Source organism: Mustela lutreola, chromosome 2 (genome assembly GCF_030435805.1).
Source record: "Mustela lutreola isolate mMusLut2 chromosome 2, mMusLut2.pri, whole genome shotgun sequence".
Lineage (NCBI taxonomy): Eukaryota > Metazoa > Chordata > Mammalia > Carnivora > Mustelidae > Mustela > Mustela lutreola.
In genome coordinates this window covers 96,417,885-96,434,749 of record NC_081291.1, presented here as the reverse complement: position 1 = coordinate 96,434,749, position 16,865 = coordinate 96,417,885, and the positions used below count along the sequence as shown (strand labels likewise).

Genomic DNA, 16,865 nt, shown 5'->3' with positions numbered 1-16,865 from the left:
TCCCCCCAGGTGCCCAGCACTATTTTAACTATTTTCCTTCCTTAAGCACTTACTTATAACAGGCGGGGGCCAAACAAACACAATGCAAGAAAACCCTCTCTGGATTCAGCCCCACTCGATGGGCAGCCTTATCACTGATGACCGGAACAACGAGTACGACTGAGCTGTTCATTTATATGATTTTTATTCTATGGAACGGAAGACTCTCCAGACTGAGGGTAATCATAGAGATTCGCTCCCAAGAAACCAAACATGTACCTCACTCCAGCCCCCAGGGATCTCTAGGCCTGATTTAATTAAATCTTTTGTTTTGTTTTGTGTTCCTTCCAAAGCAGCTGATGAATGGGAGGGGGGTTCAGGCTCTGGAAACTGAGTTATCAGGGGAGCCAAGTGGCAGGATCAGAGAGGGTCTTGATCCCTGGAAGCAGGTGCTGGCGTGGGGTTTTGTGGTGGGGACCTCTGCCAGGACCGTGCCTTCCCCGCCTCCTCAGACAAAGGTGAAACTGGGCCAGAGGAACACAGGCTCCAGACTAGGCAGAGACGAGGCGTCTACTTGTGGCCTCAGGGCCTTCACACTCTGCTGGGATTGCGGAGGGAGGAAGACTTCCAAGATGATGGAAAATACATTTCCTTTTCCAGTCTGACAAAATGAGGACTCTGTCAGACTTGCTTTGCTTTTTGAAAAATAATTGACATTTCCTGCAATGCAAGTATATGAAGTAAAATGTATGCTCCCTAAAATATCCTCAATGCAGTGGTCCTCCAAGCACGGTTCCAGAGTACTGGTATCAGCATCGCCTGGGTGCTCCACACTTCCCAGGCCCCACCTCAGACCTGCAGATCTGAGACCCTGAGGTGGGGCCCAGAAATCTGTGCTTTCCCAAGCTCTCCAGGGATTCTGGTGCATAGTGAGGTGTGGACACCGCTGTGGCAAGGCATGCAGTAACTCGGCTGCCTTTCTTCCCCCTCTGTCCTGAGAAGTTTTCTTCAAAATCCTTCCACGGTGATCCTATCTCAAGGGCCCTTAATTGTTTTGGTGAGTATCATTTTTTCCCTGGGATCTGGAGGCCCTCCGCTTTATTGTTTTCTCTTTTGGAGTGACTGAGAATAGGGAAAGTTAGAGGATTTTTTTTTTTAACCAGTTATCGTGTATGTCCATCTGTGTATGTCTTACATGAGGTACGGGTCCTGAGAGCATGAAAAGCACTCATGGCAGCATCCACAAGGGTCACATAAACTGTGAACAGAGCAGTACCTGGACTGGGGGTTGTTTCCGGTTTAACATATGGGGTCTTACGATTATCACAAATTCTCACACCTCCCATCTGATGAATGAGGAGACCTAAGGCCAGATTTCCAGAGCACACACAAGTCCTATCATGCCCAAGAACTATCCTGCCATGCCAGAGAGCAAGAAAGTTCTAGAGAGGATCTTTTTTCCCCTTTTGCAGTTGACATTGCTGAAGGTAAGTCTCAGAGGGCAGCACTATATCGTAGAATAAAGGTAAAATTTTCTGTGAAAGCAAAGGCCCTACAGATTTCAGCACAGAATGGATCATGATTGGAACAGGTCCTATCCCCCAGAAACACAGTGAGGATGGAGGCTGCAGCCTACATGTGATTCCTGGGAATAATGGGGGAGGAGGGACAAGGTCCTGCCTCCATCATGATCTGGGATTACTGAAATTCATCACGGGAACAAGGGCCTCTGCAGAGCACAGGAGAGATGGGACTGGTCTTCCCCAACAGGTTCAGGATGAGCCATGGGGCTAGCTGCTCACAGGGATCACCTTCCAGGAGAGGCTGTCCCTTGTCCCATGGTGAGGATGAGCCCTCCACGCCCAGGGCCCAGAGCAGTGCCAGAGATGAATCTGACACAGATGGGGCAGATTCGAGAGGAAGTGCAACAGCCGAGCCGTCCCCAAGTCAGTCAAGGCAGTCAATGCAGGGAATGAGGGGCATGACAAACAGCACGGCAGGTATGAAAGATCCGGCAAGGGGACAACCATCATGGAAGGACAAAGGTGCAGGTGACAAATCATCTGAGATGCTTCTGCCTCCTGCCAGGAGGGGCAGACGCCCAAGGAACAGCTCTGTTTGAGGTTCACAGAGGAGGCCGAGGGGGCTGAGAATGCCAGCAGACATTAGAAGAGAGAAAACAAGGAGAAGGAGGGACTGGCGGGCATGGACAGCAGAAAGCATCAGAAGCTGCAGAAACACAGAGTGTGGGAGGAGCCTGGGCCCGAGACAAGAGGATGGAGCAGCAGGAGGAGCAAAGGGGAAGGGGCTGAGAGAGATCAGAGGCGCCTTGAAGATGGAGCGCAGTTCATGATGAAACAGGGAGGCCTGCCGGGAGCAGGGCCAAGGGAAGGCACAGCGCAAGGCTGGAGACTTCTCAGACAGACAGCCTGGGGCTCTGAAGGATGGGAGAGTTGACACTACTTTGGCAGAAGGAACCTGGCTGAATACTAAGAAGGGAAGATTTTTCTCACAAAGGGACTGGATGGGGCCTTCTCCTCCTGAGGAGAAGAGAAGCAAGCCCTCATGGAGGATAACTTTTGACTTAATCAACAGAAAGTCAGCACACAGAGAAGATCTGTGGGATCCTGTTGGGGCTCTGTCCACCAGTGTGAACTGAGAAAGGGTGAAGATTGGGTTTGTGAGTGCACAGGAGCCCCCAATACAAAGAGTTAATCAAAGATGTGGCACCTGGGGCACCTGGGTGGCTCAGTGGGTTAAAACCTCTGCCTTCGGCTCAGGTCATGATCTCAGGGTCCTGGGATCAAGCCCCACATCGGGCTCTCTGCTCAGCAGGGAGCCTGCTTCCCCCTCTCTCTCTGCCTGCCTCTCTGCCTACTTGTGATCTCTGTCTGTCAAATAAATAAATAAAATCTTAAAAAAAAAAAGATGTGGCACCTTCCCAGGTACGTGTGTGTGTGTGCCTTTTTTCCCTCTTAATAACAGAAGATAGGACCAGTAATAACCAGAATGAGGCCTCTGAAGTCAAACCTTAAGAACTGGTCTATAACACAAGCATGGTGTTCTGGACTGTGGGCTCGTTTCCTCCCCAAATGTATGTACTAAAGCCCTAACTGTTGATGTGATGCTATTTGGAGGTAGAGCCTTGGGGAGGTGATTAGGTTTAGATGAGGTCACAAGGACGGGATCCCTATGATGGACTCAGTGTCCTCAGATGCAGAAGAAGGGAGATCAGACTTCTGGATTTTTCTGCCATGTGAGGATTTAGGGAGAAGGTGACTTCTGCAAGCCAGTAAGAGGACACTCCTACCAGGAACCAAATCTTCCAGAACCTTGATCTTGGACTGTCCAGGCTCCAGAAGAACTGTGAGAATACGGGTCAGTGGTTCAAGCCCTCTAGTCCATGGTATGTGGTTAGGACTGCCTGAGCAAACCAAGACACGTGGGGCTATAAATCTGAACACCCTTCACAGGGTTCAGAAATGTTCTGTAAGTCATACAAGTATTAGAAAGTATTAGAGTCCAGACCAGCTCACGTATCTGTTCCTCTTAAAGGGCAGGAATGTTACCTGCGGTAACTCAGAACCCCTCCTTAGTTTAGCGGGTTTATTCCAACCATAAGAAAGCACAAAGGAACAAATTCTATCTGTTCATTATTCCAGGAGCCTGGTGGGAAAGAAATGATCCTGGGGCTAGAAATAGCAATTTAGAGAAGGAAGACCTGGGGAAAAGTATGGTGGAGAATTAAGACAGAATGAGAGATGAAAGCTGAGGGCCAAGTAGGGAAAAACTAGAAAACTTTAATAGCTATTAACGAGGTCTTCACTTATAAAGTAAAGCAAGATGTATTAGAAGATGATGATGTTAAAAAGGTCTTGAAAGAACTGCATGAAATAGGGGAATTAAGATGGAATACAGAGGTCTTAAGAACTGTTTTACAGTATTGCTGATTCAGGGTAACAAGTGGAAGCTTTCACTTTTGGTGTGTTTGGGGGGGCGGCGGCTACACTTCCAACAACCAGACTCTCCAGCAAGTAACAACAAAACAGAAGAGAAAAGAAAGGGAAATAAGAGGACAAATGTAAAGCAAAACTGTCTGAGCTTTCCAGCAACTGAACAGCACAAGGGGTGTTTCAACTTTTGCAATTTTAGTCTGAGGATGGTCTGCCCTGTGGCTAAAACTCCATTTTAAAATCCCACACCCTTTTTGGGTGGAAGAGTGAAGGGAAGGAGCCCAGGATAATCAGGGTAGCTGGAGAGTTGGAGGCTGGGCAGGGGACTCCCTGGAAATAAAGCCAGGAAGAGGGAATCTCAAATTCTGCATATGAACTTTTCTTGTCTCCTTGGCTGACCCCTGAATCTTGCATGTATGAGACAGACTGAAAACCACAGGAACTGAGATCTGAGCTGTTGCCTGCTGCAGACATGACAGTTTGCAGGTGGAATCTCACCGAGTTAATTTCCTGTTAAATCAGAGGCAGCAATACCCTTTGGATCAATGTAACAGCACCTAGAGTCTCTACATCATAACATTCATAATGTATGTAATCCAAAACTACTAGACATACAAAGAGCCAAGGAAATGCAACCCATTTTCCTGGGAAAGAAAGATGCCAACCTCAGGATGATCTCAGCTTTAAAACAGCTGTTATAGCTATGCTCAGTGAGGTAAGGAAAATATGCTTATGATGCATAAAAAGATAAAACACCCCAGTTGAAAACTGGAAACTATGAAAGAGAGATTAGTAAGAAATTGTAAGGCTAAAAAAGAGGGTATCAGAAAAAAAAATCACTAGTGGAACTTTCTTTTACCAAATGTAGGTGGCAAAGGAAAGAATCAATGAACTTAAAGAGAGTTATAAGGAATAGAGAGGAAAAATTGGGGAAAATAATGAGCAGAGCCTCAGGAACCTGTGGAACAGTTTCACAAGTGCTATATACAGGTGCTTGTATTGTACATGGTGTCATTGCTTTGAGGCACTCTACACCTTCATTTTTTTCCTCTGCCTCTTTATATATTAAAAATCAGAAGTTCACACCAATGCCTTCAATTCCAATTCAACACCACATAATTCATTCTAGTTTTGATGTTTTCCAGATTTGTACCTCCTTTTCCAACAGCCATTATCTCCAACATATTTCTCAGTTTCCTTGTAAATAGTTATTTTCCCAACCTTGCTGAGTTGCCAGCTCCCTCATGGGTGTGTCTAGGTACCTGCTAGGGATGCCTCCCTTATTCAAGACATCTATCTTCCCTGGACCTGCCAAGTGGCTTTTGGTTAAATATTAAAGGAAGGAAGTCAATAAAGAATTTCATTTTGTTTTGAAAGAAAGGAAAAGAAGAGATTGGAAGGAAAAGGCAAGAGAAAAACCAGGTTATTATTTTTTTTAATACAAATTCATCATCTTTGTGTTATGTGTATCTCTCTATGTATGCACACACATACAAACATACACAGCCCTGCAATGACTTCCCGTTGCTCTAAGGCCCTCAATTCCATTACAAGGAACCAAGAGGCTGCCACTGATCTTCTTGGCCAGTTTCTTCCTCTTTTTCCAAATTCCAGGCATAGGGGTCCTGAAGCTCCTCTAATGTTCCATTTTCTCTCTTGCCATAGGGCTTTTGTATGTGCTATTTATATCCCTCAGGGTTCTAACCTACTCCTTTCATTTGGGCGAATTATTCTTTAAATCTCTGCTGGAGCACCATCTCCTCTTCTGAAAGCCCTCCTTAACTCTGCTAGGTATGGTCAGATTATATTGTTATTTATTGTTTTATTCAGGTTCTCACAGAATGTAATAGCTCTTATCTGAACTCATAATTATGCACTTATTTGCATATGTGTCTGACTAAAATCTCCTTTCCTCAGTAACCTATGAGTGATGTGAGAGTGGTAACGATGTCTCTTTTTGATCATGATTCTGTCCCTAGCTTGTGAGCAATAGTGGCACATAGTAGATGCTGAATAAATATTTTCCACATGAATAAATTCTTTGTATTTCTAGAAACACAAATTGTTTGAATAGCAAACATGTTATTTGTTTCTATTTTGGATAAAAAGCAAAGCCTGGAGAAATAATATGATAAATATAGTGAGGCAGGTGAACATAATGGCTGAGAAGAATCCTGAGAGCTCTTACGTCTTAGAGTTGGTAAGCTTCATCATTTAGAAGAAAAATGAAAACCACAACAAATGATCTAACTAATGTATACAAGAAAATCAGGTGGGGAAACCTTTACCTAAAACACTTTTTTAAATATAAGGCATGTACAGATGTTTGGTTCACATCATTATTTAGATGATTCACAGTTATTAAAATGTCAATCTTTTCAAAAGTAGAATAAAGGTCCATTCAAACTCCAAATGTCAGTGTATGTGTGTGTGTGTGTGTGCATGTTTTAGAATTGGAAAAAGTGATTTTAAATTATATATGAAAGAAAAGTATTTGAGAACAGCCAACAAAGATTTTTTTAAGGAATAATGAAGGATAACTTACTTTATCTGAACAGTAAAACTTTTGCTAAAGTTATTATAATCAAAATAATACAGATAGTAAAACTTGCACCAAAGTTATCACAATCAGAACAATATGGTTCGGCATAGAATAAAGAAATAGATTGATGGAACAGAATTGAGAATCAAAACATAGTTCACCCAGTGCTCATGCAACTGATGAATCACTGAACTCTACATCTGAAACTAATGATGTCCTACATGTTGGCGAATTGAATTTAAATTAAAAAAAAAAACATAGTTCATATATGCAACTTAACATATGACAAGGATGGTAAGTGATTCAATAAAATATGGACAATATATTTCACACATGGTATTGACATAATTATCTATTTACCTGTATGAAACAGGGTAAAAATATATATCTTAATACATTTTCAAAAACAAGTTTGAAAATAGCCCACGTGCCTGTCAACAAAAGAATAGATACATACACAATGAATCACTACAATAAATAGGAACAAACTACTGCTGGACACAACAATATGTATGAATCTCACAGACTGCAGCCAGACAAGAGCTTATGCTCTCTGATTCTAATTATGTGAAGTTCTAGAACTGGCAACACAAACCTATGGTTGAGAAAAGAATCAGAATAGTGGTTGCCTGTGGGCATGGGTAGGGTTGAAATGGAATGGGAAGGCTTACAAGGGAACTTCCTAGTGGCATGGCCATGTTCTGTATCTTGACAGGAGTTTGGGTCATACTGTCATATGCATTCCTTAAAACTCTATAGACGTACACTTAAGATTTCTTCATTTCTTACCAAAAATCTCTGGGATGCAGCACAAGTGGTTCTAAGAGGGAATTTCGCAGCAATACAGGCCTAAATTCAGAAATAAGAGAAATCTCAAAAAACAATTTAACATTACACCTAAAGGAAATAGGAAAGAGCCAATGAAACCCATTGCTAGTAGAAGGAAGGAAATAATAAAGATCAGAGCATAAAGAAATGAAATAGAGGTTGAAAATACAACAGAAAATATCAATGAAACTAAAACCGGATTCTTTGAAAAGCATAACTGACAAATCTTTCGCTAGACTTACCAAGAAAAAAAGGGAGAGATCTCAAATAAGTTAAATCAGAAATGAAAGAGAAGAAGTTATAACTCATAACTCAGAAAACAAAAAGTCGTAAGAAAGTGCTATGAATAATTAGCAAAAATTGGACAAACCTAGAAAAAATAATAAATAGACTTTACCATCTTCTGAGACTGAATCATGAAGAAACAGAAAAATCTGAATAGACTGATTACTAGTAAGGAGATTGTATCAGTAATCAAAACTTCCCAACAAAGATAAATGCTGGACTAGATGGTTTCACTGGTGAATTCTACCAATCATTCAAAGAAGATGTAATACCCATCCTTCTCAAACTCTCAATAAATTTCAAGGAACACTTCTAAGCTCAATTTATGACAGTGGCATTACACTTGTACAAAACCCAGACAAAGACACCACTAAAAAAAAAAAAAAAAAAAGAAAGAAAGAAAGAAAAGAAAAAGAAAGAAAACATTACAAACCAATATACCCAATTATTTTTAATTAAATATTTTATTTATTTATTTGACACACAGAGAGATAGACAGAACAAGCAGATAGAGTGTCAGGCAGAGAGAGAGAGAGAGGTCCCATTGAGCAGAAAGCCTGATGTGGGGCTTGATCCTAGGACACTGGGATCATGACCTGAGTTGAAGGCAGATGCTTAACCAGTTTAGTCACCCAGGTGCCCCTTCCCTGATGAATGCAAAAATCTTCAACAAGATATTAGCAAACTAAATTCAATAATACATTGAAAGAATCATATACTATGATCAAGTAAGATTTATTCCAGAGATGCAAGGATGGTTCAACATCTACAGGTCAATCAACATCATACACAGCATTAACAAAATGAAGGATAAAATCATTTCATCATCTCAGTAGATACAGAGAAAGCATTTGACAAAAGTCAACAACTATAACCATTTATGATGAAAACTCTCAACAAATTGGGTATAGAGGGAATGTACTTCACCATAATAAAGGCCATATGTGAACAAGCCCATGGCTAATATCATATCCAGTAGTGAAAAGCTGAAAACTTTTTGTAGAAGAAAATTAGACAAGGATGCCCACTCTTCTCATTTTTATTCAACATAGTTTTGGAAGTCCTAGCTGGTGGAATTAGGCAAAAAAAAAAAAAAAAAGAAAGAAAAGAAAAAAAGGAATAAGAGGCATCCAAATTGGAAAGGAAGAAGTAAAACTGTATTTGCCGATGACATGATACTTTATATAGAAAACCCTAAATGTTCCACCAAAAAGCTGTTAAAACTAATAAATGAATTCAGTAAAGTTGTAAGATTCAAAATTAATGTACAAAAATATGTTGTATTTTTATACACTAATAACAAACTGTCAGAAAGAAAAATCATGAAAACAATCCCATTTACAATCACATCAAAAAGAGTAAAATACTTAGGAATAAATTTAACCAAAGAAGTGAAGGACCTGTACAATGAAAATTATAAGAGATTGATGAAGAAACCGAAGATGTGACAAATACGTGGAAAACTATTCCATGCTCATAGGTCAGAAGATTTAATATTGCTAAAATGCCCATACTACCCAAAGCAGTCTACAGATTCAGTGCAATCCCTATAAAAATTCCAATGGCATTTTTTACAGAGCTAGACCAAATTATTCTAAAATTTATATAGAACCACACAGACACACACAAAGCCTCAGAGAGCTAAAACAATCTTGAGGAAGAAAATAGTCTTTGATTACCAACTACACTGCAAACCTAAAGCAATCAAACTGTACTGTACTTGCATTAAAAAACATAAAAACAGAAACAGAATAGGGAGCCCCGAAAAATACCCACGCCTACCTGGTAAGTAATTTATAACAAAGGAGCAAAGACTATACAATGAGGAAAGGACAGTCTCTTCAATAAAGGGTGTTGGGAAAACTGGACAGCTATATGCAAAAGAATGAAATTGAACCAGTATCTTATACCATATATAAAAAAATCCACTCCAAATGGATTAAAGAGTTCAATGTAATACCTAGAACTATAGAACTCCTAGAAGAAAACTGATGGTAAACTCCTTAACATTAATCTTACCAATGTTATGTATTGCACCTGGTGTCAAAAGCAGGGGACACAAAAACACAAATAAACAAATGGGACCACATCAAACTTTTGCACAGCAAAAGACACTATCAACAAAATGAAAAAACAGGCTATAGAATGGGAGAAGATATTTGCAAATCATATATCCAATAAGGGGTTAATATCCAAAATATATAAAGAACTAATGTAACTCAATAACAACAACAAACAACCTGATTTTAAAAAATGGCTAAAGGATCTGAATAGACATTTTTCCAAAAAAGACAGACATAATGATGGCCAACAGTAGCATGAAATCTGGAAATGCGTCAACAAGACAGGATGGAATGAAGAATGGACAGAGGGACAGATCAGATTGATAGTTATATAATAAATCAGACCCAGCAAGATACTAATTCTAAAACCCAAGTGGTGGGTCAATGGCTACCCTCTGTAAATTCTATCAAACTCTCTGTATGCTTGAAACTCTTCAAAATAAGACCTTGAGAAAAAAAAATTTCAGGTGTATTTAATATTTAAATAATAGAGCAAAACCTCCAGTAAGAGAATACAGAAAACTTTAAGAAGCGCTTTATAACCCTGCAGTAGAGAGAAATTTTTAAATAAACCAGAAAACCCAAGAAGACATAGAAAAGATGCATTTTATTGACTATATGAATATTAACTACTTTTGGAAACCAAAGGATATCATCAACAATAGCAAAAGAACAACAGATGGGGGGAGGGGAACTAATTGTATCATATGTGGAGACAAAGGGTTAACATCCCTAATATAAAAAGACAACCTGGTGATTCACAGACCTGTACCCTGGGGATAAAAATATATGTTTATAAAAAATAAAAAATTAAAAGTAAAAAGACTTCCTATAAATTTCTAAGAAAATGACAAACAACCCAATAGAAAAATATGTAAAAACGTGTACAGGTAATTAACAGAAGAGGAAACATGTATCCTAGCAACTGTGTGAAAAGATAGTAAAGTAGTATCCCTAGCACCAGTTGAAAATGCAAACCTGATCCTGGTGGTTGGTATTAAGGAGGGCACGTATTGCATGGAACCCTGGGTGTGGTGCATAAACAATGAATTTTGGAACACTGAAAAGAAATTTTAAAAGTAAGTAAATAATTTAAAAAAGAAAATGCAAACTTACACACGATGAAGTATAATTTTTCATCTTTGGGAAGTTTTTAAAGATTGATCACCTTTGCTGCTGGTAAGGATGGGCACCATACATTCCTGGCAGAGTGTAAATGTTCACAGACTTTTAGAAAAGCAGCTGGGCAGGAAGAATGCCCATCAGACACACAGGACAGAATAATGAGCTTAGTATGATCCCATTTTCACAAAATAAAATTTTTCACATTTTGAACAATGAGAGAAGTGTGAGAAGAGATGCACCTAGTTATTAAAATTGATGCTTTGGGACATGGGTTGGTAAACTCTGGTCTGGTCACCTGAATTTTTGCAGCCCATGAGCTAAGAATGGTATTTATATCTTTTTAAAGGGTTACATTTTAAATGGTTATATATTTATCTATGTAATACCCTCTGTGTTGCCTCTTGGCCAACAAACCCTAAAATTCTTACTATCTGGCCTTGAAGGAAAAGTTTACTGACCCTGCTTCAGGGCAATTGTGATTTCTTGGTTACTTTTCCCCCCTTTACTTCTCTGTACTGTTTTTATTTTTATAATATATTGGGAGTGGACATAAAGAGAAGAGAGGAAACCAGGGAGACCAGTTAGGAAGCTACTAGAAGGCACCAGGTGAAAGGGACCAGGTGAAAGAGACCAGTGCTTTGGAATAGGGTAGGGACTGTAGCAAAGGAAAAAAAGGAGCAGATTTTATTTAAGCCTATGGGAGTTGTGGCGGGATTGGATGTGGATGGCAAGGCAGAGAGCAATTGAGGCTGTTTCCCAAATTTCAGTCAAGAGATGAGTTGCTGCAACCACAGAGATGCAGAGACTGGGGAGGGAAATGGAATAAACCAGGAGCTTGGCTTTGGACCTGTTACAGTTTCTGACTGGAACTGTGTGAACTAGGTGCTGGCCGTAAGTGACTAGAGCTGCTTGGGCTGTGGAGGGGGAAGCTGGGCAGGAAGCACAAATGTGAAAGGAACCATCATGTAGATGTCTTTCTTCAAACTGTCTGGAAGCAGTAGGGTTGGAGAAGAGGAGGGCACCAAAGATCTGCCTGGTAACACAGAACCCAACCCCACCAGCAACCACTTCTGCTGATGGATGTCTCTGATGCCACCATCCAATGCCTGGATTCCCCCACATCACCTGTTCCAGAATGTTCTTTTCCCATTGGCCAAGGAACACTCTGACCCCTCCTTACAGCCTATGCCCAGATGCTTGCCTCACAACCAGATGCAGCTGTTTTCTCCATCTGGCACCCACCTCCCTCAGTGGAGAGAAAAGTTCAGGTCCCAGCCCCTCCCAGTGTGCCCTGCCACAGGTCACTAGCCCAGCCATGGGCAGCCACTTTTTATTCATGCCACGTTTTTACCAGAGAATACCAGGAAGGACTCACCAAGGAGCTGGTGTAGGTGGGGTCTGAGGTGTCATCCTGGAGGTAGCGGGAAAGGCCAAAGTCGGATACCTTACACACCAGGTTACTGTTGACCAGGATGTTCCTAGCAGCCAGGTCCCGATGCACATAGTTCATCTCGGCCAGGTATTTCATGCCCGCGGCAATACCCCTGAGCATCCCCACCAGTTGAATCACCGTGAACTGTCCATCATTTTGCTGTAACAAGACGCAAAGGGCACTGGCATCAAGATGGGCCAGTGGTTAAGCAGAAGCTGAAGTACCATAGGCCTGCTGTTTGTTAGCCTCTGCCTGAGACCAGCCATGCTGCTCACTGTGCCCTTCTCCCTCCCCCACTCCCTCCCACTCCCACCCGCATTCCTCTCCTTGAACTCTCTGCTTTCTCCTCCTTGCCAAGCCCTGTCGATTCCATCTCCAAATTACATCTCAAAGCCATCCATGCCTCTCCATCTCCACTGCCTCCCTTCTAACCAAGTCACCGTCATCCATCACCTGTAACAGCCTCCCCGCACCTGCCCCCCTCCCAATCCATTCTCTACACAGTGGCTAGAGCCATCTTTGCAAGACATAAATCAGACCATGCCACTCCCTGGCTTCGAGCTCTCTAATAGCTTCCCATTGCATTAAGGAAAAGCTCCAAATTCCCTCGCAGGGCTCATGGGGCCCCGAGGGATCAGCCACTGTCTCACCTGCCAGCCACAGTGACTAGTGACCTCTCAGTCTTTTTCTAAGCCAAGCTCTTCCGGCCTTAGGTCCCCTACACATGCCATCCCTGCTGCTCTTCCTCACAATCAACACTTACCTGCCTTCATGTCTCCCTTTAAGTGTCCCTTTTTCAGAGACAATGTCTCCTTAACTATTCCCTTGCTCCAAATATAACTAGCACTTTCTATTTCACTGTCTGTAGTGCATTTTCTTATTTTTTTTTTTTTAAGATTTATCTATTTGAGGGAGGAGTGGCAGAGGGAGAAAGGGAGAGAGAAAAAATCTCAAGCAGACTCCCTGCTGAGCACAGAGCCCGACACAGAGCTGGAGCTCATGACCCTGAGATCATGACCTGAGCTGAAATCAAGAGTTGGATGTTTATCTGACTGAGACACCCAGGCACCCCAGGGCATGCTCTTATTTTTCTTCTTAGCATACGTCACAAGTTTTGGGGTGTGTTTGTGTGCACACTTGCCTGTGTCTGTCGCTTGACTCTAAGCTCTTTGAAGACAAGACCCTCTCTATTGTGGGCACCAGAGTGCTCCCAGGGCTAAGAACTTTAATGTAAATAGAAAAAGTTCAATAAATACATGCTCAATTTATGACTGCTCCATCTCACCGTTTCCAGAATTAAATGCTTAAGGCCTCTTCCTTGGGTCCTACCAGAGCTGTCAACCTTGACATTGGGATAACCACACCCACCGCAAAGGGGTCAGTGGCAAGAGAAGCACAGACACAGTGTCTGGCATGTGGACCCTCTTAGTGAATGGGAGCTAGGGCTTCTCCTCAGGCCAACTGGCAGTGCTGCTCTCTCTCCCATCATTGGTGGGCTCACAGTCTCCTTCATGGTTCGATGACACACCTCAGTGAATGAATCATCCTTCCTCCTGCCTCCCCAAAGTCCCTGAGTCTTGGTTTCTGCACCCACTGGTAATATCACTGGTCCCCATGCTGTCAACAACACATTTTCTCTTCTTGTCCAGGCCCAGCTGTTCTTCCGAAGGGCTCTAAGTTGTATTCTGTAAGCAAAGCATGGCCCAGGCACTGAGATGCTTTGACTGGGGGAGGGGTGGGAGCAGATGGAACGCCCTGGGTCTGCTCTAGGTATGGCTGGACACAGGGCAAGGCAGCCACTCCCCAGTGCTCTCAAGTGAAACACAGAAAGCAGAGATGGTGGGCACAGCTTCCATTTAGGGAGCACCTGCTTCCTGTGAGTTGGTACACAAGGCAGTCGCACACACTACATCACTTAAATATGCATGCGCGTCTACGAAAGCATTTTCTATGCAACAATCAATAAGGGAAAAGGGAAGATTGCAAAGATACCCTGGTTATTAGAGAAAACCCCAGCCATCAAAAAGTCTAGCCACCATAGTACAAATGTTGAAGACTTCCTCCTGCAAAATTGTAAGCCTGGGTTTGTGTCCCAGGGTCACGCCACTGGATCTGCTGGAGCGAGCCACCTGACCCCCCCCTCCACTTCTTCCCAAAACACCCACAAGAGGAGAAGCCTCCAGCACACCAGGATCAACACATCCCAGGTTCTAGGCTGCTTTTAACTCAAACCTTAACCCCCTCCCAGCCTGCCTGGAAAGCTCTCTCTGCAATATTTTCTTCTAACCAACTCCAAAAGGAAGTGCAGATCTGCTTTTTTGGAAAGTCTGCCTGGTGTTCGGCACATGGTGCCCATCTGCGAGAGCTGGATGGGCCGTGAGCGGTGCGAATCCTCCTTCTCACTAATGAACTTCAATCAACACCTCCTCGAGAACTTAGCCAGGCTCTTGCTAGCACCATTCATTTTCTCTAAGTAGATCTCTGGGGACCCGCTCCCCAGAAAGTTGTCATGCAACTTCCTTATATTAGAAAATGTATCTCAGCTGAGAGTCACAAGGGTCATATTTTTCCAATTCAGTTTGTTACTTCCTCTCTGTAAGTGTAGACAACAATGTGGTTAAAAATGAATGTCTCCCAAAAGAAGCCAGCTTGTAGATAGATTTTGGGGAGGGGACTGGTGGTGATTGTAAACAACGCTGGGAAAAGAAATGTTGAAAGGATGTGCGGCAATATGTCTGTTTCTACTTTAAATCATTTAAGCGACACGGAACAGCTTTACTATCTGATTTGTTTTAATATTTAGATCAGTCACCCTTAGAGTTTCTGGGGTTGACAAAGGCGGTGAAGTGGTGAAAAGTCCAGGCTTTGGAGACAGACAGACCCAGCCTATGGTCCAGGCTCTGCCGCTCATTGGCTGGATGCCCTTGGGAAAGTCACTTAACTTCCAGAGCTGTCATTCCTACACCTGTAAAACAAGTACACGGTGTCCATTCTTCATAGGATTTTGGTGAAGTTAAGTGGGACAATACATGTGAAAGGGCTTGGCTCAGTGCCTGTAAATCCTAAGACAGCAGCAAGGATTGCTGGTATTATCAGTCAGGCCAGAATGTCTCACAAACCAGCTGGCCCAGGTGCTCAGACAGCTGGTGAGAGGAATGGAGGACACCTGGGGCCAATACTCCAGGTTCCCACAGCTCCCTGGTGTGTTTTGGAGACATACTAGGACATCACCATAGGAGAACCTCGCCTGCAGTGCATTCTGAGCTCAATGGGTTGGCATCTGTAGTAGACCTCCCCCCGATAGTCCACACCCCAACTGTAATAGTGGACGACTGGGGCCTCATGATGCAGGCTGGATATTTGGGTCAGTTAATGAACAAACACGATTTCTTCCATTTCTTGACATTTGAAAGGCAAGTCATACTTAATGGAGTACATTTTGATCCTCCTTTGTGCGAGGCAGGGGATGGTCTATTGCTTTTCAGAGGAGATAAAGGAAGTCCAGAAAGTATAACTGATCAGACTTAAATCACTCTATGTAGCTTTGACTTAAAACAAGTCCAGAATAGTAAATTACTTCTCCACTGGCTTTCCATCTCTGATGGTAACGACTTCCTCAAATGTGTGGAGAAGAAAGCTGCATATAAGCTTTGTAGCAAAAAGTGACATGATTGATTATTGATGTCTGCCATGGTCACAGAAATAGAAAGTAGAGGCATGTATGCCTCAAATATGCTACTCTGATTGGAATCTTTTAACTCCCATCTGGGGTCTTTTCCATGGAATATGCTGACTTTGCAAGAGCTACACATTTTCTTCAGAAACTGCAGAGGAATCACATATCACGATAAGACAGGATGGTGCCTGTTGAGTTCATGATTTCGGCAAAACTTAAAGATATAAACACATGAAGATCGCCTCCCGTGTTCAACTCTTTTATGTTCAGTTCATGGGTATAACTCCCCAAGAAGAATTTTGAAAGTTAGGAACACCAGCGTCCAAAGAGATATAAGACCATGTTTTCTTGATGACTTTGGAAGAGGATCAGCCTCCACGCTGATCACATGGTAAAAACACCATATAGAGAAAAAAAAAAAATACAGGCCTGGGTGAAGTCATTTAAACTTTCTTTCCTTCGTGAAGTGCTTTCTGCTGAAATTGCTTTCCAGCAAATTCACTGAAGCCACTTGCTGGTCCTTTTATTAGGCTGGAAGGATTTAGGTATTTCAACTTTCATTGACAAATCCACTTCAGGAAATGAAACCCTTATTTGATTTGTTTGAAGAGAATGAGTCATAGATTTTTTTTTTTTCTTCTTCTTCAACTGTAAGAGACCTACCTCTCAAGATCAGCCAGCTCAAAGCATTTAGTTTATAGTCTGGGAAATTGAGTTAACAGATTTGCTCAAGGCCACCAGGTGACTCACAATGGATCCCTAAGCAGAACTGAGGTCTTGGGGCATCCAATCTGATATTCTCCTCCTGACCTCTGGCTTATGGTCATCTAGTTCCAGCCTATGAATGAGCCTCCGTGATAAGAAATGTCCACATTTGACATTGCTCAGAAGCTTCTAAGAGTCTCCCAGTTATGACCATCTGTGGATGAACCAGCAGTGACCACAATGCCAAGCAAGGCTATGGCATGGGAAGGACACTGAT

General features: G+C 42.3%; 1 protein-coding gene across 2 annotated transcripts in view; it reads right to left on the bottom strand.

The window, feature by feature from the left end:
- EPHB1 (EPH receptor B1) overlaps positions 1–16,865 on the bottom strand; it is a 419,068-nt gene that overhangs the window by 35,921 nt on the left and 366,282 nt on the right. For both annotated transcript variants that reach the window (XM_059162673.1, XM_059162675.1), the window contains exon 12: positions 12,151–12,366. In XM_059162673.1, coding sequence (XP_059018656.1) covers positions 12,151–12,366 — 216 coding nt within the window. The remainder of the gene's footprint in view (positions 1–12,150; positions 12,367–16,865) is intronic.